At 37.5% G+C, this 24242-nt stretch overlaps 1 protein-coding gene across 1 annotated transcript in view; it reads right to left on the bottom strand.

The window, feature by feature from the left end:
* dnah7 (dynein, axonemal, heavy chain 7) overlaps nt 1–24242 on the bottom strand; it is a 92107-nt gene that overhangs the window by 43661 nt on the left and 24204 nt on the right. The window contains exons 30-39 of the mRNA XM_079880397.1: nt 18656–18754; nt 18274–18522; nt 17625–17774; nt 15907–16089; nt 9906–10082; nt 8719–8850; nt 7277–7498; nt 6136–6333; nt 2201–2356; nt 1701–1869 (exon numbers count right to left, since the gene is read on the bottom strand). Of these exons, the coding sequence (XP_079736523.1) occupies nt 1701–1869; nt 2201–2356; nt 6136–6333; nt 7277–7498; nt 8719–8850; nt 9906–10082; nt 15907–16089; nt 17625–17774; nt 18274–18522; nt 18656–18754 (1735 nt within the window). The remainder of the gene's footprint in view (nt 1–1700; nt 1870–2200; nt 2357–6135; nt 6334–7276; nt 7499–8718; nt 8851–9905; nt 10083–15906; nt 16090–17624; nt 17775–18273; nt 18523–18655; nt 18755–24242) is intronic.

Raw genomic sequence — 24242 nt, 5'->3', positions numbered from 1 at the left:
ATACTAGAACAGACTCTCCTGCATTCATTTATCAATGAACTGACTAACATGAAATTAAAATACATTCCAGAACATTTTGTGAATGTCATTTACTGTCTTGTGTTGTTAGTTTTTTTTAATACTATTATCTGTTGATACTATGTATTTCTTTGATACTATGTATTTTATTACAGGACCAACGGTCAATGTGACCCCACTTATACATTGTTTGGTCTCTATACATTGGTACTTTGAAGATCGAAATGATTGTGTACATGATATGCCGATAGCTGTGCAACATATTAGAGTTACAAGAATCTTTCTTAGTTTTGTCATCAAACACCAATTCAGCATGCCAGTTCGAGTGAGCATGCTTAAGACAAAGGTTCATAAATCTTCGTCACAGAGGAAACTCCCGCCAGAAATTCCACCCTTCTCATTGGGTGAGCCAGTCTGCGAGGTGTGTCTTTTGTCAAGCTAAGGCTGTTCCGTTAGCCCTGCCTCTCTCTTAGCTCGTCTCATCCGGCTACAACACTGCTTCTGCTGATACTGGGGGGGAACCCCTCCCCCCACTGGGGCCCAGCAGGCCGGAGCACCGCCTGCCATGCTTTCATACTACCCTCCAATCCAGAAAACTTCAACTTTACCATCACTGAATGGACAACCATCAATTCCGGGGTTTCTCGGCACTTCAGGATGCCGTGCCGTCCAGCATGCCATCAGCAGGCCAGGGCCACAGACTTCGACTCACAACAGCCATGTGCTCGTCGAAACCACCATGCAAGCTCATCATCCTCTTCTCCATCAAGCAGAGAAGGAAACAATGGCAACTTGCACCATGACTTTTGACACTCACGGACCCACCAACGAACTCAATTTCCAACCACTTCAAGAATTGTATCCATGCAAGTATCAATTTCATGAGGTGCTCTGAAAATGATCAGCTGATGGTTCTTTTCATACTTAAATAGATCTTTTCCATAGTTCTATTACCTGCTTCCGGTTCCATAACACTCACCACTTTACCTATGAATGTATGTATGGATGAATGTATGTATGTTTGTTTGTTTAGTTTAGTTATGTTTGTGATTTAGTTAATAAAACTTGTGCACAATTACGCATTTGGTTTCTGATTCTCTGCTTGCAACAAAGTCCCTTTTACGATCTTGATCTTGTTACATGCTCTAAGTGCTGTACATACTAAGGAATAATTATTTTTCAGTGACCATGAAAGATACACTTTTCTTAGAATAAATGAATAATCAAAGAGTTAATTGGAACTGATTAATTGATTGTAATATTAATTTGGCTTACCTCAAAGTTAATCTAATTAACTGACCCAAATATTAATAATTAATCATAATTGGTAATTATGGATTATTATTAATATTTCCCCTTTGAGCTAATATTGTTACAGCAGACCAGTATACACTGTTCAAAACATTAGACTTGTTGCTTCCTTTGCTGCAATCTCAAAGTACAACTGGCCTCCTAAAGTTAGATAGATTTGTTTTACTGTGACTTAGTTGCCATTTCTAATTTTCATTTAATATATATTTTATTTTATTTCTGCTTTATTTCCATTGCTGAAAACTATTTTGAATAGCGTTTGGTTTAGTTTTAGTTAATAATAACAACCCTGCTGAACACTGCTCTTTGAACTGCATTTGCCTTGAATAAAAACAGTATTAGCATACAGTTTATAAGTGACATGAACTCACCAGGCGGACCCATGGCACACATGATTTGGATGTCCACTAAGCTGATCATGGAGCAGTCCTTCATTTCATACCAGTTCCAATGGTCGAGCCACTGTCGTAAGAGCTCCACTGGAGGCTGGGCTCCATAGGTCTCTCTTGCTGGCATGTTCACATCATCCACAAACACCACCTGATCAAAGTAATCAAAAGGCAAAATAACTAAAATGTTTTTAACACTAATGTCATTGTCATTTTGAATGTTGGAAGATAATGTGCCATTTTAAACATGCCATTTTAAATACAGGTGAACTTGTTTTTCAGGGGAACACATTTGTTCTCATTTAATTCAGATTTAAAATTTTCTGGAAATTAAGAACTAATTTTCAAGTTACAGTCAGACTTTTAGTCCCAAACTAAAGTCATAAATGTTTTTTAAAGAATTGCTTAGTAAAAACTGAATGAGATTTAATCATATCCTCTCCAGTGAAAAAAAGGGTTATAAAAAGATGCTTAAAGTATACCATTTTCTTTCCCAGGGGAGGACCAAACACTCCTTTCCTTCTCTTATCAAGTTTAGACATAATAATGTTTTGGGTCTGCGCTGCTGTTGTTTGGGCTGAGAAGTTGATCAACAGAGGACTGTATACATCCTTCTCCAGACGATTCAGCAAAAAGTCCTGTGAGGGATTTAGAGACACTTAATTAGCTCTAGTTCGCACAGATGTTGCATGCATGTTTTCATGAACACTTTCAGCCTGTCACTACCATTATAACGATGCTGTAAGTAAATTAGTCTAGGAAATGATTTTATATAACTTTCGCACCTGACATAATTATGCTTGTGTCTTATATAATAACTTAAAGGACAAGTTCGGTATTTTACACTTAAAGCCCTGTTTTCAGATCGTTTCTGATGAAATAGAACGGTTAAGATTGAAATTTGGACACATGCTGCTGGCCCGAGAATTTTCGGTTTCTGTGGTAGCGCCCCCCCCACCTCCACAATGGCTGCATAGGTGCACTGGCACAATCCTTCCTAAAACGCATTAAACTTTCGTTTACAAAGACGTGAAACTCACCGAGTGGTCAGGGGTGTTCACTGATATGCTCACACAAAAATCGCTGCAAAAGATGCTTTCCAACAGGTGTTTTACCATTCGTTGTAAAACTGTGGACCTATTTTTCCAAACGCCTCACACCCGTACATTCTTCCGTTGAGAGCTTGAATAATAGATACTCCGGCGGCGGAGTAATACCGTACCTCACAGCACATCCAATACAAGTCAATGGAGTTGGACAAAAACTACGATAAAACCTGTTGGAAAGCATCTTTTGCAGCGATTTTTTTTTATTTCAATCTTAACCGTTCTATTTCATCAGAAACGATCTGAAAACAGGGCTTTAAGTGTAAAATACCGAACTTGTCCTTTAATACAAGCTAAAAAACCAAAGCAATATGGATCTCTTTGAATCCCAATAAATTTAACAGTTAACCTAGACTAGAGGATGAAAAACAACAACATGTACAACCAACATAAAAGCTCTTATTATGGATCAGCCATGTGTCAACTAATTAAAGTAAATCTATGCACATTTCAGAAAGAGCTCATTCATTTTAGCTTGAGAACTTGAGTTGCTCCACTTGTGCATGACACATACAATCTCTTTCATTCCTTACAACTCTGTGAAAGAGCCATGTGGCAGAGTGTGAAAAATGATGATTTAATATTCATGTGCTAAATGAGGGTGATGAAGTCATTGGCACCTGCAGGCATTTCACGCTCACAACATGGAGACTTTTAGAGCCCTTCAAATTTTTGCCAAAGATTCATGAGGGGAAATTGTGAAGAAAAAGAAAGAAAGAGGAGAAGAAGAAAGAGGAGGCAGAGAGACCTATGAAGTGAGTGGGTAAGTGAGTATAAAGAATTAATAATCCTATCAATTTTACTGAAATAACTGGTGATTCAGATTATATTGATGTTTTAAACAAACATTACTCATTACTCAAACATATGATGTCTAAATTGATCCCACATGTGAATTTAAAACAAAATAATAATGATGCAAGTAACAGATGAGGCTGTTTGGCTGATGGATCTTCAGTCGAGTCACTTTCTAAATGTACCACCGACCAAAATATGAGTGTGGAAAGAGGTTGGGATACATGTATAGTGGGCCACAGTTGGTCTCAAACCATTGACTCATCCATAACAATCTGATGACATGTCGTCCCTTAGTGCGCAGACGTAGTATGCTCAGCTGTGGGTAGAGACAGTTTTGCTGTGCACCTAATTCTTTTTTCTTTTCCTTTTTGAGCAGAGGCACCAGTGGAAGTCCTGACTCACTTGGTGTCATAGGTGCGATTATACAAGACCAAAAGACAAAAGACACCTTTATGTAAGTTTATAAAAGGATAGTTCAGGTCCTTGATTCTGATTGGTTGAGCCACGTTCGAAGCCGTTACAAATTACTCTCAACAAACATACACCTGTGACCGCATTACATTAGCATTACTGCGTAACTGCCGTTTGTGATTCTTTGTTGCTGCCAGTTGCTGCATGTGTTGCTTGGCAACCTATTTGGAACTACATTGCTTGGCAGAGGAATAAATGTGTTATAACTTATATTTTTTGAAGCTGGTGTTTATTTTATGAATAAAATAAATATTAAAATGAATATTTTTATGGAGTAACCGTTTTATAAAAGCAATAAGCCCCTTGAAGCTGTTAGGCACGACGCGGAGCGGAGCTTCAAGGGGCTTTAGTAAGACATGTTAGTACAGAGGTACAGTTTTCAGTCAGTGGGCAGGGGACAAGAGTTCAAATGCTGACTAAATATATCATACTTTTAAGTAAACTTCTTTTATGTTCCCAAAAAGTCTCAAGCAGCAAGTCTCAGTTTCGAGTGGCAGGACTGTGGGAAGATGATGTTATCTGTTGAATGTGAGACTCAATTCAACAGATGAGTTTTAGTCTTAGGTAAAACTTTTGTACACCTATGAATACAAAGAATTTCAATCTGTTGAAGAGTCACAATTCATTAAAAAGTGTACGAATTATATTAGTATGAACTGATTAATACTAAACTGAGTTTTAATCACTACACCATTCTAAATTGCAGTAAACTCTCCTCATTAAATGGCACAACCAGCAAAATCAGAATTATGCAGGAAATATAAAGTATATTACCAAACACACAAAATATTCTTAATTAGGAGTGCCAATTTAATGTGTTCATTTAGTACAATTAAATATACAAACAAATGTGTTCAAATATTAACATACAGTATTAAAGGTGAAATAAAGCAGTCAGTTATTATTTAGTAAATGGATTTCCACTCCAATCAAAAATTATTTATCAAACGATATATAACACGATATAAAACACAATAAATGTAACCATTTAAAAGAGAAAAATATTTTTTGTTATCACTTTTGTAACAAGGGCTCCGCCATCTTTGAGTATTACAACCTGTGACGTCACAGAGTTGGTTGACTCCATAATGAATATTATTAATGTTTCGATTCTGGTCTTTGATTTGTCCATTTAGTTGCTGTAATCGTTACTAGTAATAGATAAACTCATAATATCTGTCGGCAAGTAAAATAGGCGAACAAAAATAATTCAGGACTCAAGCAGTGAAGTTGGTTAAAAACTTTATTGCACGGAATGCAAATGGGTCAAAAAAGATGATGGCAAGGAAGATGACGGAATTGGGGATAACATTCGGAGATTATTCATCGTGTGGAGTACTGATTGGTAAACGTGGAGTCATGGTAAGAAATATTTATTAAGCGATTTGCATAGGCTTTTAAATATCTCTCCATGTTGTGGAATGACAAACGGGTAATTAAAATGATTGTGGTTCATTTTAATTTCTGACAGTCATTTTTGCAACATATTCTATATCCAAGTAAAACTATGGAAATCTTGAGGCAGTGGGACTTCTGTCTGAATGTGTTTTAGGAAGTGAAGCAGTACTGGTCTCCGTTTCAGCGGCAGTTTATGAAAATGGACTCTTTTGTCATTTGCTTTAACACTGTAAAACTCATTTTTAAATCCAGGAGCAATGTAATAGTGACCTCCCTTTTGTCTTCTGATGCGCTGTGGCTTTCCCGTTTTCATCTTTGACTATCTTTATCTTTCACTATCTGTCCTCCACTGTTGTATCTGTTGAACTCAGGCAAGACAACCAACCCTGTGATGTCACAAGCTGTAGTACTGCAAAATGGCAGCGCCCCTGCTACAAAAGCTATAGCAAAAAATCTTTTTGTCTTTTAAATGGTTACATTTATCGTGTTTGTTATATAATTTTTGAATACAGTGGAAATCCATTTACTAAATAATGTTAACTTGACTGACTGCTTCATTTCCACTGTAATTGATTGACAATCCTATTCTAAATATAGTGGGAGACTGGTATTCATTGTGGTAAAAACTGCGCTGAAACACTCACTAGAATGTAGACGCTCTTGCCAGTCCCCGTGGGGCCAACAAAGACGGTGGGCTTCTGATGAGTGATGAGCAGCTTCATGAGAGCAGTGTAGCGTATAGTGTTCTCCGTAGGCACAATTATTTCGTTGAACTGCACATCTTTGGGGATAGGGGGAAAATCCTTCAGCTCCTCAGTCCACAACTCCCATCTGCCTGGACCCTGTTAGAGTATCATTGCTAATGTAAACCATTTTTATGAAAAACAATTTCAATAAATATTTTTGTTAGCTTTTTGGTTTGGAGTTTTGTTTTTCTGTCCTTCAATGCTGTCTGAAACTACAGTGTGTATTAATGCTGCAGTGTTTGCAATTCCACCATCATGGCACCCTTAAAAATGTAATGATGCACTCTTTGTAGAAGCATTATATACACTTCATGTTCCTGTATGTTCAGAAAAAAAGGCTTTTATCTACAGCAGAAAAATGTAAGCAATGGATAATCCATTTCTTCTCTAATAAATGACATTTTCAGCATTTAATGAGGCATGAAATTGGCAAATTAGTCCAGGTTATGCCTGAAGTTTTATTACACAGAGATAAAGCTTGTGATTTCTAAGAAATAACAAGACAGATTAGCTCATTCGGGATGAGGAGAGTGTGCTTCCTGAGCAGAGAGTGGATTTGCTTATTAGTATTTCAGGATGAAAAAGAGAAATAATCAAATCCACATGCCTCAAGCTCCAGAAATTAAGAGGTTGGTTTTACACTTTGTATGTATTCTAAATATTGATCAAGCCAAGATGGCATTTTTAATACCAAATCAGGCTGAATATTAGAATTGCACAAATGCTTTCTAGAAAGCCAGATTGAGATACATCTCTGAGAAAGAATAAGAAGCTGCAGGAAAGTGAAGATAATATAGATAACACAAAAAATTATTACATTTTGTCCTCAATAAAACATTTTATAGATGGTTCTTTAATTTTTTTAAATGATCAGTAAGCTGTTAAAATGGATTTAGATGGAGTAGAGGAGTTTTCAAAAAGTATTTCATGTCAGCTACCTAATTACCCCAAAGAATTGGAACAGGAAAAAACTTCCCAAAAGAGCCCAATCTGTTTCTCTCTACATATCCACTCAAATGTGTTGAAGAAACTTCCTGACCTCTTTGAGGAAGCGGTATTCATAGAGCGTGCCCTCAGTGGGTAAAGGCACTGTCAGCTGCTTGGCGGGAGGCTCCACATGCTCCAAGATTTCATGTTGTGTGCGCGTCTCCTCACTGAGGCCACCTGCCATCATCTCCTTTACCAAACCATCAAACTTTACCCGTCCAGCCTCAGTGCAACTGGCCCCGACTGACCACAAGAGACAGAAAACAAATATGCCCTATACAGGAAGAGAGAAAAAGTATGTTTTCATGCAGTAAGAGAAGTCAAAGCTAGTAGTGTATTTTGACTAACAAACAGTTCAGTAAAATCTTACTGTTGACGTCTGATAAGTCCATTTTTAGGTATAATATATTGAGTTTTTCCATAAATAATATAATTTTTTATGTCCTCAGTTGCTGTGTAATCACTACGACCCACTGCTGACCTTCCCACAGCTACTAATCCAATCAATTATTCATAAATATTTCTTTACAAACTTAATTCCACCCTAAGATCAATCTGCTACAGCAATGACAATCAATACAAACATTGCCATCATTGATTTGAGACAAAATGCTTTGTGCTCCTTTGGCACAAAAAAAAAAAACTTCAAGATTGTGCAATACTCTGATGACCAACTGAGAGGCACCAAATAAAGTCATTCCTATCTGGGAGGAGGGAGATTTTCTAAGCATTGATCCTGTACTAGCAGCTAATCAATGAGACTCCCCGTCTATGTTGGCACTTTTTGATCCACTGATATGATCTCCGTCTCAGAGGAGCAGGTGGAAAAAGATTATTACCTTTAGAGGAGAAATGCAGACAGTATTGACAGACTTCAGAGTCAGACAACACAAAAAAAAAGGCAAAAGTTGCCTTCGGCTTAAGATATGACCCCTCGGGGCAGTAAAGCGAAGACATTTGTGAGAAGCAATTAATATGATGAATTTGCAGTCAAACACCCAAACTGGAGAAAAAAAGTCCCTAGTATGCTTTGAGGACCAAGTGAAACTAAACAAGCATTTTGATTCACTAGCCATGAAAGCCGATTATTCAAACAAATGAAAAGATCCTTGAGATACACTATATCCAGTATAAGGCATCTCTCCTCTGTATTCATAACCTTCTGAACCTCTCTATGCGTCAGATATATTGTATAAACAATTAATCATTTAAAATATTGCACAAAACGATTGATCACAATTAGATCAAATGATGAAAATGTGAGTGGTGCCTATGTGAAACGTAATGCCATGATGCTAATGTGTTGTGGATCATTGCTAGGACATTGTTATGTGGTTGCTAAGATGTTTTGCTTGTTTTTTTGCCAACTGCCTCAGTGTGGGCTCAGCAGCAGTGCGAATCAATTTCGGCTTCATAGTTAAAGCTGTGAGCGTTGAGTGCATTAAGTGTCCAACATTCTACATTTGGTCTTATTTTCACATTTTATCTCCTCACCTCAAGCCAGGAGCAGACATCTCTTTCATTCATCCCTTTCATCTGGCTCTCCTCTCTGAACTCATCCATCATGCAGTCCATCAGATTCATCAGAGACCTCACCAGGCTCGTGTTGGACGTGGGAGATAATTCCTGAATGCCCACACAAAACACACTCCATTAGTCCGGACCAAGAACCCATGGCAAGATATATGGTGGTGTGCTATTATACTGGACAAAACTATCTTAAAAGGTACAACGTGAGATAATAAATAATAGCTCAATAATTGCTAGACAAAAATGACAAACAAGGGAAGAAATATAGCAGCAAATGAGTGGCAGAAGAAAGCTCTACTCTGTCTGACAAAAACTGTATAACTGCACTGTTAGCAATAATAGACAAAACAGGACTGTCAGGAAAGTGTTTTTTTTTTTAAAAAAGAAAGGACATAATTAGTGCTTTATCCCATTCTGAGCACAATGCAAGCATGTAAGCACAAAATAACCCTTAACTGCAGAAGCCTGTGATTATTGGGAAAGGAAATTCTGTATGTAATGCCTGTACTTAATTGAGAACATGCATTTCCTATTCCTTCCAGACTCTTAGAGTAATAATTATGTTTCAAATAAAAAAAACTAATGTCTTTCTTTTTTTCTCCCAGTTCATATTTTTTTCCAGCACCATGTGTCCTAAAGTGCTCAGTAATTTATAACTGAATGAACACAAACTATTGATTTGAGATTGAGATTTGAAAAATATTTAACATAAAAGAAGTAATGAGAGTATGAGTATGAGTATAAATATAAGAGAGATATACAACTTGGAAAGTTGTCAATTAGTATCATTATGCAAATATATTTGAGTAAATAATTTGGCCAACTAAATTCCAGTATTCTGGCTGTGCAATAATGGACACTTTGAATTGTAACTTTGAAAAAGTACAGCATTCATGTTATGGCTGCACTCATGTTGATATGTTTAAAGCAAAAATCATTCAATCTAACAAACAAAGTATTCAGTCATGTCCCAAATTGGGTGTCCTGTTTAGCTTGAGCGAATAGGGAACAGGTTGAAATACTTTGTCAGTGCTTAACAGGAGGAGAATATTAATTCAATGAGTGTGCAATTGTTTCTCTTAATATTAAAGATGCCTTTAATTCAGTGGGAAAGCACTCGCTCATTATCTGCAGCACAGTTACAGTTGTACCTTAGTGCCTTTGCGGATGAGCTGAAGAGATGCAGGCAGTATGCGGTCGAAGAGGCCAGTAATGAGGTCTTTGTGCATGGAGCTCAGAGTTGATGGCAAAGTGTTGAGCCAGGACAGCATCAGAGGCCGCCATCCCAGCATGTGAGGCTCCATGTAGATCATACCACACCGAGATACCTGCACAGAAAGCAGTTCTTGATAACGTCCCAGTTCTTGATAAAGAATTTGTTCAAATGTTTAAATATGTATTGCAGTCTTCACTTGATATAATCCTTTAGAAATAATTCTCATATGTGGATTTGGTGCTCAAAAAACCATTTATTATTATCAATGTTGAAAATAGTTGTGCTGATCATTTTTTTTTTGTGGAAACCATGATTTTTTTTATTTATTTTTTCAGGATTCTTTGAAAGTTCAAAAGAACAGCATTTATTTGAATTTATCTGTAATAATCACTTTTGATCAATTTAATGCAGCAACAATGCTAACATTTGACTAGATGATGGCAATGAAATGACCATCTTCTTTTGTAAATATCAAAAAGTTGTGCACAAACAGCACTCGTGACCAAAGTAGCACTTTCAAAAGGATGTGGACACACAAATCAAAAGGGTACGAAACTTTTTATGTTTATTACTTAGCCATCTGGAATGGTACATAGTTCAAATAAATTTCATTTTATTCATCTGCACGGCAGCTGCACTGGGTTACTCATAAAGATAAAGGTCTTTTGTGCTTAATGGTTTGATGAATAGCACATCATCAAGGTTACGTGATGGAAACAGCTGTCAGAAACCGGCTCCCACGGAAGGCCCATGCGAATGGTAGAGGTGTACGTGAATTGCAAACTGGGTGCTTTTGCACAGGTGTTAAGCCTGAGGAGACATCTGGGCCAAGCATGACCTCGGGGAGATGTTAGCTTGTTCAACTGAATTATCATTGAACTTTGCTCTAGTTTGCAGCAGGCCATATGAGTCATGCATCTATGTATGAAAAGGAGGAGAGCAAGAGAGAAACTGCAAGAGACAGATTTGAGCCAAGGGGATATGGTTTATGCTTATGTTATAGCCAGACCTCTTTATTTATCCGTCAAAGCAAGAGATGATATTCACACAGATTTGATCTCTGTCTCGCTCTTTCCCTCTGGCTCTATCTTCGGCATCTACTTTGATCTGATCTGGTGGCGGTTGCAAACAACACAAAAACACACAGATGTTCACACACACTTTGATATTCTCACACGCTTTCTGTCTCCATAACACGCTTGTTTAATCTGTCATCATCACCCATTCTTTTAAATCATAGTCTTCTGCCCACACTGGGCCAAAAAAGGCTGTAATTCATAACTATAAGAGCCTTTCCTCAGGCTAGGATGTGTGAGGCAGAAGCGTTGTCGGATACAAAGCCATCTTAGGAGAAGACGCTGAGATAAATAAGGGGAGGAAATCGCGTTGGTGTTTCTGAAAGAAAGAATTTCAGCAGCGACATATCATTATGCCATTCTTGAGTAGGCTGGGTGAGGGGAAATCGTGGTGTAGGTGTGTTATTGTGGCACTGCCAGTGAATTGGCGAGTCTTCTTTTGACAGGGTTGCCGAATGACAATGACAATCCCATTTGATGGTCTACTTTTTTTGCAACTCAAAACATCAAAGGCAGTTTGAGAGATGTCTCCTCTGATAAAGATATAACAAAATGCGTTGGGAAATGTGAGGATATATTTTCATCAAATTTCATCACATTTTTAGACTGTAATATATTTAAAATATATAAACATGTGCAGTGTATGCCTGCCGTTGTAGGTGGAATATATTACAGGAATATATTATTGGAATATATTGCAAATGCTTGCTGAAGCGATCCCAAAGTTAAAAACAAGTGACTAGAGAACAATGATCAATGATCAAAAACAGATGATCAGTCCATCAAGTCCATCCAACACCCCCAAAGCAAGCAAGCAAGCAAGCAAGCAAGCAACTTTATTTATATAGCACATTTTCAAACAACAGACGTTGCCCCAAAGTGCTTTACAAAAATGATAACATTAAAATCATACAACAAAGCAAACATAACTTATTCAAAAGCTAAGGAAAATAAATACGTTTTTAAATAAGACTTAAAAGTGGCAATTGATGGAGCTGACCTCATGTGGAATGGGAGACTATTCCAGAGTTCCAGAGACTACCGCAGAAAAAGCACAATCTCCTTTTGATTTTAAATGACAACGAGGGACCTTTAAAAGCCGTTGGTCGGAGAACCTGAGAACTCTAGAAGGAGAGTAGGGAATAATAAGATCACTGATGTACTGGGGGGCAAGGCCTGATAGGGCCTTGATAACTTTAAAATCAATCCTGAATTTAACAGGAAGCCAATGTAAGGATTGCAGTAGAGGGGTAATATGGTCTCTCTTTCTCATCCCCGTTAAAAGCCTTGCTACTGCATTTTGCACTAACTGTAGGCGGACCATAATTACCCCTAAACTCTTTACATGATCTTCAATCTTTAAGGACAAGGAACCTAAATGATCAGGAAAAGTAGGTGAGATGGGAGAACCTACAATCAAAACCTTAGTTTTACTCTCATTTAATTGGAGAAAGTTGCTAGAAAGCCAAAATGTAATGTCACTGTAACATTCTTGTACTCTGTCCAGCGAACAGGTTTTATCTCTGAAACTTTATAACTGGAGATCGTCGGCATAACAGTGGTATGCAATACTATACTTCCGAAAAATAGTGCTTAGAGGAAGCATACAGAGAGAACAGCAATGGTCCCAAAATCGACCCCTGAGGAACACCACAAACTAAAGGGGCCAACGTGGAAGAGAAGTCTCCCAGATTTACAGCAACTGTCCTGTCTTTTAAATATGAGGCAAACCACTGAAGGGCTGTACCCTGGACACCAACCCAACACTCCAGACGGTTGAGAAGAATCTCATGGTCAATCGCATCGAAAGCAGCGCTTAGACCTAATAAAACTAGAACAACATGTGATCCTGAGTCCAACGATAATAATAATCATTAGTGACCTTGAGCAATTCAGATTCTGTGCTATGACAGGTCCTAAAGCCCGACTGGAATGTGTCTAAAATATCAAAAGTATTAAAATATGAATATAGCTGTGAGTAGACCACTTTCTCTAGAATCTTAGAGATATAAGGCATTTTAGAAATAGGTCTATAATTGTTATATACTGTATGATCCGAGTTATTTTTTAACAAGGGATGAAGAATTGCATGTTTGAAACTGTTTGGTACTACTCCACTCATCAAGGAGCTGTTAATTATAGCTGTTAGGCTAGAACTCAGAGTAGAAAAAACATCTTTAAAAAGATGAGTAGGGAGAATATCCAGTCTGCAGCTACCTCCATTCATTTTCGAGACAATATCTGCCAGCTGTGCTGATGAAACTGGTTCAAAGTCAGTGAAAAGGTTAGACAGCGCAGGATTAATTGATGAACGGGAATGTGAAGGTACAATTGCACTTCTGATCTTATAAAAAATAATAATAAAATCTCTTCACAAGTCTCTTGTGTGTCATCTCTCATAACATTCCTTAAGGGGTTTAAAATAGAATCAATTATGTCAAACATTACTTTTGGCTGATTTGCATTATCTGAAATTACCTTGGAGAAAAAAATATTTTTTTCCTCCTTTACTACCTTCTGATAGTTAGCCAGGGACTCTTTTAACATCTCAGACGAAATCTGATGTTTATCTCTCTTCCACTTCCGTTCAGCTAATCTGCACTCTTGTCTAAGAGAGCGGGTAACATTGCTTAGCCAAGGTTGAGATGTTCCCTTATGTTTCTTTAATTTAAGAGGGGCAACACAATCTAAGACAAGAGTACATGACTTAGTAAAAGCCTCAACCAGCACTTCAGTGTCCTCTCCACCTAAGATTTTGTCTGTAACATGTGATAAATAAAATTCAGAAAAAAGGTTTGCAGTTGAAGAATTGATGGACCTAGCATAATTTAAAGGCTGAGAAGAGGATGGATGGATATAAGAACAAACAGCATTGAATACCACTGAATAATGGTTGGAAATGCCTACACCTGAAACCACCAAATTAGATACAGAAATACCAAATGATAACACAAGATCTAGTGTATGACCTTTCTTATGAGTAGAACCAGTAACATGTTGTGTAAAATTAAAAGACTCAATAATAGAAAGAAATTCATTAACCTATGGCTTTGATGGGCAGCATAAATGAACATTAAAATCCCCAAGGACCAAAAGTTTATCACAGCGAAAATCAGAAAAATGCTGGATGAAATCCTTATTCAGTTTAGGAGGTCTATATACAAAAGCACAGAAAAAAGAATCCAGAGTATCAATCTTTATTAACTGTACCTCGAAGCTCAAATAGGTTTCTGTGGATAGTAATCTGCATTTAAAAGTGTCTCGGAAAACAGTGGCAACACCACTCCTCGTCCTGCGGTCCGAGGGGAGTTAAAAAAGTCACAGCCTGGTGGTGTCAACTCACCCAAAGCCATCTGATCGCCATGATTCAACCAAGTCTCAGTAATAAACAAAAAGTCCAGCGAAAGCGATGTTATTCAAAATAAAAGTCATTCAAAATAAAAGCCTTGTTTGATATAGAACGTGCATTTAAGAGACCTATTTTTATGGAGGTGATTCAGTCGTTTCCTCTTCATGGGTCAATGGAGGGGAAAGAGTAAAGTAGATCTGAAATAAATTCCTATGTACACTACCAGTGGACTAGCCCACACAAAAACTCAGATACTCAGAATTAGGAACATATCTGTTTTCTTTATAAATCAATATTTTCAAACAATGTAAGTTTATAAGACAGTATGTAAACCTATGTGATAAAGTATTTAATAGGCTACTCAATCAAAAGACTAAGCACAAGCCAAGTATACTTAGAATACTTAATTATACTTTTAAGTATATCTCGATCAAAATACTTTTCTGTCAGTATAAGTCAAGTATACTTAAGTGACATTTTAAGTATATTTCTGAGAAGTACATAAGAAGTAGACTGAAAGTATACTTTCTTATTTTTAGTTTAAAAGAAGTATACTAATAGCACACTTGAATAAACTTTTTTGTCCGGGAAATGTTATATTTGATTTATTCTATATTCTTCTGAAATCATTATGACTAGTAGATTAAGTGGATTCTGGTGTTTCCACAAATCTGTGTCTAGGATTGGTCAAACTAAAGGCTTGAGATCTTTTGATTTCTGTCACTGACTTAGTAAGTTGTACAGAGTGGCTAAATAAACTACACTTTTAGGAGTAGACAACCAAATAAAAGGTAATAGCTAACCCTGCACCCTCTGCACCGGACTAAGATCAGACTGACTTTGTGTCAGCTAAAGTAAGATTGAAATTACATTCTAATAAATTAAGTAAACTTCACATAAGCGCTAGTGATTTAAAAGACCTACACGCATTATACCTTTGCCCACGCCATTGGATTCCGTCGTTGGGCCGACGGGTGGTCTTTGTTTGACAAAACCTCAATTTTCTCAGGTTTTTGAAAATACCCCTTTAATAGAATATTAAAAAATATCCTCTTTAGAATATAACTATAATCATATGGTTTTCTGAATAACAAAATAATTGAAAAATCTAAATTCATGTTCACACTACAGATATCGTTCCAGTGACTTCCGTTCATAGGCATGTGAATGCAGGAGACCAGAAATGCAAGCTCATGTGACTTTGGCTGCATTCCAAAGTTCAAGTTTGGCTAAATCTAACCTGCAAATTTGTATATAAATAGAAGACCAATAGAAGAATGATATGTCACGCTGCAAGAATAAATGATTCAGGAACGGTTCGGGAAATAACCTTTACAAGCTTTTTCCATTCCTTATTATAAGATTCACTGACAAACGAAGGCAGCATTTATTTTACAAAAATAAAATAAATGCTCTAAAAATTTCCAACTCAAAATGATAGAACTACAGAAAAGTTTTGAATTAAAACACCTTGCATTATTTGTAAGTTTAACATTTGCCTGTCATCTCACCGTGGCCGGTGAAGCCACCTCCAGGTCCATGGGTTCAAAGATAAGGCTCATCTGCGGGGACATCTGGATGATCTCTCCACTCATGAGACAAAGCTTCTTGTTGTCATCCAGAACAGTGTTCATGTTCTCAATCCACACTGCGTCCACAGGCCCATCGAAAATCAGCCACTTTCTGTCAGGACTCTGTTGGGGAGGCAGTGGACAGTCAGACTCACAATGAAAAATCTAACTTTAACTTTTCTGTTTGTGCTATGGCTATTTCATAATAAAATAGGTATTATTGTACATGGTGTTCTTTTATTTTAGCATTTTGTAGATAGGAGCTACCCAGCACAAGATGTTTTTTCTGCAGAACACCAAATAATGACAGTGTTTTTTCCTAGCATTTTATAAGCGAAAATATTTTTACGTGTAACTAACAAACCATGGATGCTTTGATTGAAAAATGATGCTAACTAACATTTTCTCATGAAAGTTTCTCGTGTAAAAAATATTGGTTTTTAATTTTCAACACTTTGACATTTGTTTAACAAATCACAAGCTTGTATTGTTTGCATTGTTTTGGCCTAGTTCTTTCCACTGAAACAGGCTTTTCCCGCGATTCTGTAACATGCATTCAATGCCTCAAGAAAAAGCAGTGGCAATCAAATATAAAACTAAATGTGAGGAAAACATTTGACACCAGTCTCCTCTTATTATGTTGCTTTTTATTCCTCAGTTACAGCTATTAGAGGATCTAGGTTTGTTCCTCACTTTCTTGCTGCACCAAAGAGACTGATCTACCATATCTTCCACCAACTGTTTTAACAAAAACATTTCTATCGTAAGCCGGGGGAAACAAAGCTTCAAACTGTAATCCTTTAGGAATGTGGGTATGACTGAACTCTGAATAACATTAAAGTTAGTGGGTAAAATATGTCACAGTTTTAGGCTCAGTGCTACCATGGTGAAAGAAATATAAGAGCTGCATGTTTCAGGCAGACACCACTGTGGGAAATTAAGTACTCTGTTTTGAGATGTCTTTAAATTGATGGCAGAGAATTTAACATTCATTGCCATTTATGTATCTAGTGGTGACTTAAACACAATTTCTTTCTGTACATGGAGAGCCATTATTACTGTTTACTAAATCTTACACAATGTGTGCAATGCTGAGAAGCAATAAATGTGATGGTGCGAGGGAAGGATGGATAGAAAGCCATGGATGGATGGAAGGAAAGAGGTATGGGTGGATCAATGAAGGCAGGGAGGGCAGAAGGATGGATGGATGGGTGGATGAGGGAATTAGGAATGGGTGGAAGGGGGGTAAACAGATGGAAAGCAGGGGATTTGATGAAAAGATGATAGGAATGGATGTAAGGGGGAATGGAATGGAGAGATGTATGGATGGATGAGAGGATAGTGGTATAGATAGATGGATGGGTGGATGGATGGATGGATGGATGGATGGATGGATGGATGGATGGATGGATGGATGGATGGATGGATGGATGGATGGATGGATGGATGGATGGATGGATGGATGGATGGATGGATGGATGGATGGATGGATGGATGGACTTACTGTTGGATGGATGGATGGGAAAGAGGGATGAAAGGAAGTTATGGATGGATGGATGATTGAATAAATTAGTTATTGAATAAATGGAGGGAGAGAGGATGAGTGGAATAGATGTGGGATGGATGGACAAATAAGATAAATGAACTGGTAATTGTACCTGGGAAATGGCAAAAGCTCTATAGCTGACAGCCAAGATGCCATCTGACCATTCATGGGAGACGGGGTCAAACTGGCCATACAGCTGGCCCATGGTGATAGACTTTGGGTTGATAACAGTGATCTGAACCCTGTTCTCCTCCATCAGACCCTGCATTCAAAACAGGTTAAGTTCTGTTGATATTATAATAGAACACTTACACACTTTTTGCAGCAGATTTCAATCATGTCATATTAGCATGTGTATGAATGTGCTTCAGTGCATTGATTTATAGCAGTACCATCACTAAATGTGTTGTCTGTTCTTTGGAAACACAAGAAATCACATTTCCTTTTATGAAAACATTTTGCAGACTTTTTAAGTGTTCTATTATGCAAAAAGAGCAGTTTGTATTGTGGCATTGTGATACAAATTCACATCCACTTGGAACTGCTTGAGAAATGTGGGAGTATTTGAGACTTTGGGAGTTCACATCCTCTGGGTACAAGAAAAAAGTACTCAAAAAAAGTCAATAAGTAGGATAAAAGAACAAAAGTTTAAAGCCCTATCTTATGTAACAGATGTACAATGTTGAATCCAGAAAGCTCTACTCCCACTGTGACTATTTGAGCAGCACTAGTTTTTGCAAGCAGTTGTCAATTTCCAGCACCTTCTCACAGATGTCATGCAGAGCAGCAGAGAGCACACGGTAGGCCGATGTCTTCCCACCGAAGGGCTCTCCCACCAACATGAAGCCGTGACGCACAATCATCATTTCATAGATCTGCAGGATCTTCTCAGCAAAGAAGTCAGTGACCTGCAGGTTCATCTTGGCACTGTTTTCCTTAATAGCCTCAAGCAGCACACTATAGTCTGGTTTCGGAAGCTTGACCCCAGGGAATAGATCAGAAGTGATGCCCTGGACAGATTCACAACGACTGAGAAGTTAGTGAGTTAGTTAATATTCATTTAAGCATTACATATACATTTTAATGAATGCATAATTTGTGGTATATGTAGAATATATTGATGTGTGGTCCTAGATGTTGTACCTCAAATAATGGAAGGTCATGAGCCAGAAATTTTGGAAGGTTAACATCAATAATAGATCTCAGCAACAGAATATCTTCGTTCTCCTCTGGAAACATCAACTGTGACATGTTAAACACAGGGAGAGAAAGAGGTTTGACACTCAATAAAAGAATTGCTTGTGCTGTCACTTTTCCGGGGTCTCCATGGGAGAGCGGCATTCAGCCACATTGTCTTTGCTCATTCTTTACCATCACAGTGATTTGCAACTCAGACCTGAGGGGTTTAGAGCATGCCTTTGTCTCCAGAAGTAATTTCAAGATGGCAAAAGAGTGCGGTCTCGGGTGTGATGGTGCAAAGATTGCTGTGAAAATGACACAGGCATATTCATTTCTGAGAACAGCAGAGATGACTCAAGCAGACACTATTCAAATTTGGTAAAATGAGAAAAGTGAGTGGGAGCTGTCAAGGTCAGGGTCCTCCTCTGCCTATTTCAGTTGTGTGACATCCGATTTTTTGTGGCTTGGCTATTCCAGGATTCTTATTGTCACACAACAGAGATATTAAGAAGAGCAATGGTCACATTCTAGTAAATTACAAGTTGTCACTACTGTCTTGAGTGCTTGTCCTGTTCTATACACTCACTATTTGGTTATTTAGGTCAATGACTGCATTCTACAAGAAAATTCACACCCTTAAAATTCAAGTGATGACAACCATATTTTTATTAAAGAGGCCATGGCATATCATGCAAAAATCTATTTTTCTTAATAATTTGAATGTCAAACAGTTAAATCAACTGCACACTTCCCAGTGTAAAAAGACATTAAGTGTACTAACAAGACGCAACTTATTATTTCAAAACTATTCACACCCAGTGATAGTGAGAAATAAGAACAAACTAGTATATTTTTATTCTAAACACCAGAGCATCAAACAGCAGAGGATCTAACAGTAATGTCGCAAACAAATATATGAGTAACAATGTTTTTACCATGTGTCACGATTGCTTTGTCTATTACAGATTGTTTGATATGTACTAAGTATTTATCCAATAGTGCCGCAGTTAAACTGAATAATTGTGATTTGCTGTTTTTTCCTTTGCAGGGGATTTCTGGATACAGAAGAAAGCACAAAGAGAACGCTGCTTTTGTTATTGTTAAATGTACAGTTATCGCTGTAGTCCTGATTAAAAGCTTCAGTGAGAGAGATCTTGTGTTTTGTCATCAGTAAGACATTTCATTGAATTTACATTTTATTTAAAACACAACACTGTAAATTACAATACATTTTTCACTTTATCGAAAAGGATGAACAAAGAATAGCCTATATAAGAACGACAGTGCAACAAATGGTACATTCATTCATAATTCTGTTTACACAAAACACTGTAAGTTATCATTAGTCAACTATAACTGTGATAAATCTTGAACTTGAACAAGTACTTGAACCTTATTTGCCACAACCAAGACTAAAAAAGCATTTGTAATATGCATAAATGTTTCAACTATGTAACAATTTATTTTTCAACATTGGAAGTTTTCAAAACAATAATGTGGGGATGCTGAAAATTATTTTTATATGCAAAACTGCGACCGTTCAGTGGCCGTTTAATTCCAAGTCTTGAATGTACGTATATCAAAAACAGCATAGAAAATTCCCTATTACTTCTAAATTATTATGTTTTTTGATAACATTATAAGTGGATATTAGAGAACATTGTAAAATAAAATAAAAACTTTAACAAATGTAAACCAAGAATGAGTGTACCAAAGTGCTGTTTCACATTCTCATGCAAAGAGGGTGTTTATATAGTCTTAAAGGCACAGTAGTAAAACTCCACGGCTTAAAGGTGCTATATGTTGCTATATGTCATACATATATATACATAATGTTCATGTATTAATCGCTTATTTATTGCCAATGTGTGAGCATCCTGTAACAAAACTTAAAAAACAAGACCTTCTCCAACTTCCTATGTTGTCTATGAAAGCCTGTAGACTAATTTTTATGTGAAGGATTCGGGACATGTTTGCCGGCAAAATCAAAAGTATGTGACATTTACACACGCTAACTGAGTGCCTCTCCTCTGTACTGTGACACATGAAACGTATGTTTATACAATGTTCAGGTAATGCAGAAAGAACTATTCTGAACTGTAATGTCAATGTGTCATGCAAAGAAAAGAGATTAATTCAAACTATAGGCTCACAAAGTCTAGTCTCAAATATACTTTATAATCAAACTATCATAACAGTGTAATTTTAATCACATCATCTGTTTTGACATTATGCTGGTGAATTGCAGAGCTTGTGCAAACATTACACTTCGCTATGATCAGATTCTTTCTCAACGATGTCATTTTTGTTGTTTATTTTATCATTTAGAGGAAACCGCGCCGCACATATTTACATATTAATCTAAACATCACTCTTAGGACAGCATCTGGATGTTTAACAGTACAGTATATGGCAGCAAATGTATTTCCAACTTCTTTTTACTTCTAAGCAAAGAATAAAAAAGAACTTTGAGTATATCGGCACATTGAATCACGTTCAGTGCGTTGTGTATGAGCTGGCTACAGTTCACTTAACGGCCACCGGTGTCGCTAATAATAAGGGTTTCTGAATTCTACATATAGCCCCTTAAAAGAGAGTGGGGGATATGGTAGACATTTCGCTGAATAGTACAATATAGACATGTTGACAGTCTCTAAAATGTAAAGGTATTTACATATGCACAACTTTACAAATATAAAATCTTCAAGAATACTTTATAAGTAAAATTATAAATATATTTGTATAATTACATTTTACTAATGCATAGATTTGAAAAGGCCACAGTGGCAAAAAATAATTATTATTTATTTATTTATTTATTATTTAAATTGTATACATTTTTGTACATAGTAGATTTACGAAATCCAAACTGAACAACTAGTATTAATGCAGTGACGTGACTAGAAGCACAAGACAGTGTATGAACAGTTCCCTGGTTACTAACAATTGCTGGACATTAAAACGTCTTTGGTCACTAACACTAGTTTGGTCAATAGCTGTTGGCATCGTCCTTGTTTGCAGCCACAAGATGCAAAACTGCTGCCGTGTTTACTATGTCAACCATTGTCAGTTTGATGTAGAAGAAGGTAATCCTTTATTCGGCACAAACACAGAACACGATGGGATTCACTCCTCCAAATAAATGCAACTGTCACTCCTAAAAGTTTGTAGGGAGTGAGTGACCTGTGTGGCTCTGACAAGGGACTCCCATGTCCCATGGCTTTTATTCAGGTGGCGCAGTCGTATCAGAACAGCAGAGTAAATGGAAAGACAGTATTCATCTTGCTCGAGACACATTGTGTAGGCGCTGCAGTTGTTCCTTTGACCTGTCTTCTCTGATGCCCTATTGCTGCACTACTATTCTCAATGTCTCAGTGTATGAGGATAGTCCTTTGTGCATACTAAATAAGCTTTTAGTTAAATGAGTGCAACAGTAATAAATCAAAGATCAAGGAATGTGCTCAGGTAGGGCCACCTATGAACATGAAAGTCACCATGTTCTGGCCTTGCTTCAGGGGATCTGATCATGCTGAAATGAGCATATTCTACGGTGCACTGCACAAAAGCCTCGACTGCCTGTCTAGCAATCAAATAGAATTATAGTTTAACACATGACAACTGCAGATTTGTATTGACATTTTAATCTGAAATGCATGCCTTCTTAAATTTTTTGCTTTTACACGACTGAGAGAGAGAGAGAGAGAGAGAGAGAGAGAGAGAGAGTGAGTGAGTGAGAGAGAGAGAGAGAGAGAGAGAGAGAGAAAGAGAGAGAGTGAGAGAGAGAGAGAGAGAGAGAGAGAGAGAGAGAGAGAGAGAGAGAGAGAGAGAGTGAGTGAGTGAGTGAGTGAGTGAGAGAGAGAGAGAGAGAGAGAGAGAGAGAGAGAGAGAGAGAGAGAGAGAGAGAGAGAGAGAGAGAGAGAGAGAATGTACTGATTGGAGCCCCGAAACGCTCTTCTTAATTTCAATAGTTCGTGTTTTTCACAGATTTGCAATTCTCCGTGCTGCCGAATTGAGTGTGAACACTATTTATATTCAATGTCAGATTCATTTGGCTTTGATCCACAGGCGAAAAGTGGTGAGAGGGAGAGAGGAGAATGAGCGTGCAATGGGAATGAAGATGAAGTGGAAATGTTTCACTTCTCTGACCTTTGGTAACTCTGTGCTGATAACAGTGGCAGGCAAAGAGGAACTGGGCCAATTGCAGTTGGGAGTCATTCAGAATTGCTTTAACAAGTTTATGAAGTACTCAGAAATGGTGGCTAAGCAGAGGCCAAAACATATAACTACTAAATGAAATGAGACGTTAAATCAAAACAACAAAGGCCTTCACATTTAAATACAAAATGAAAGCTGATTCTTCAAATCACATCATTATAGATTCAGGCCACAGACGTCGCAAATAAAAGGCCATGAATTGAACTGCAATGGTAAACACCACAGAATGTTTTAGAGTAGTTATCTTGTGACTTTAATCAGTTAGGCTAAAGCAATAGATTCTAGCTTTTGTAATAAATATTTAAAGGGGACATATCATGAAAATATGACTTTTTCTGTGTTTAAGTGCTATAATTGGGTCCCCGGTGCATCTACACCCAGAAAACGTGAAAAGTGACAACCCAGTCATTTTGTTTTGGTAAGCCTTTCTCTGCAATCAAATCATAAAATAATACGATCAGATTTCTCTCCCCTTCTGACGTAGAAAGGGAATCTCATTAGAATATTACCACCCCTTTTCCTGCACGTTTCCACCCCCTGGCGCTGCCATTGGTTTTCGCAAGCGACAACAGTGTAACCAGTTCTAACGCAATGGCAAAAGTTTGAGCAAAGCTGCAAACTGTTTTGTCGTTGGCTGCACAGAACAAAAAATAAATAAAAAAATGTCACTGCTGTCTTATAAAGACCTCAGGGAACTGTGTCAATTTGTGTAAAAGTTAAACATGACAGTACATGCAAGTCGATGAGATCAACGTAACTCCACAAGAACTACATAAATGTATCCACTAAGCATTCAGAAACGTCCAGGTGCAGTCTAAAAGATTTGTACCCAGTCAATTTGTAATCTGTCATCAGATTTGGGATGATTTGCGTGTTTTGTTATTTCCGGAGTATCCGAAGTACACAGTATAGAGCTGGTAAGTCCCGCCCCTTCCTCAAAACCCCGCTGGACCTCAAAGTTGAAAAACCGTCAATGCAAGTGAATGGGAGAAAATAATTATTTTCTGGTCCCGTTTGAATTGTGCCATGAATGTGAACATATGTTGTCTGTGAATTTTTTATATAACTTTTCGTGTAAAGAATGATACAATTTAGCGGGTAGAAGTTTGATACGGTTAGACTTTGTGTGAGAGCACTTTGTGGACTACAACTCTCGACGCGTTTGAAACGTCAACACCACTAGCACACGGACTAGCTCACGGATCCCGCTAAACATGGCTGTGTCTTTGGTGCACTTCACCGCCTTCTTTCAGGGAGAGGACAAAATCGTTGAGGTTGGCGAAAACCACGGGTAAAAGTCAACTTTATGGGGTGACGTCACATGGCGACATGTAGT

Source organism: Squalius cephalus, assembly GCF_949319135.1.
Source record: "Squalius cephalus genome assembly, chromosome: 9".
Taxonomy (NCBI): Eukaryota; Metazoa; Chordata; class Actinopteri; order Cypriniformes; family Leuciscidae; genus Squalius; species Squalius cephalus.
This window is presented reverse-complemented; position numbering and strand designations above follow the sequence as displayed.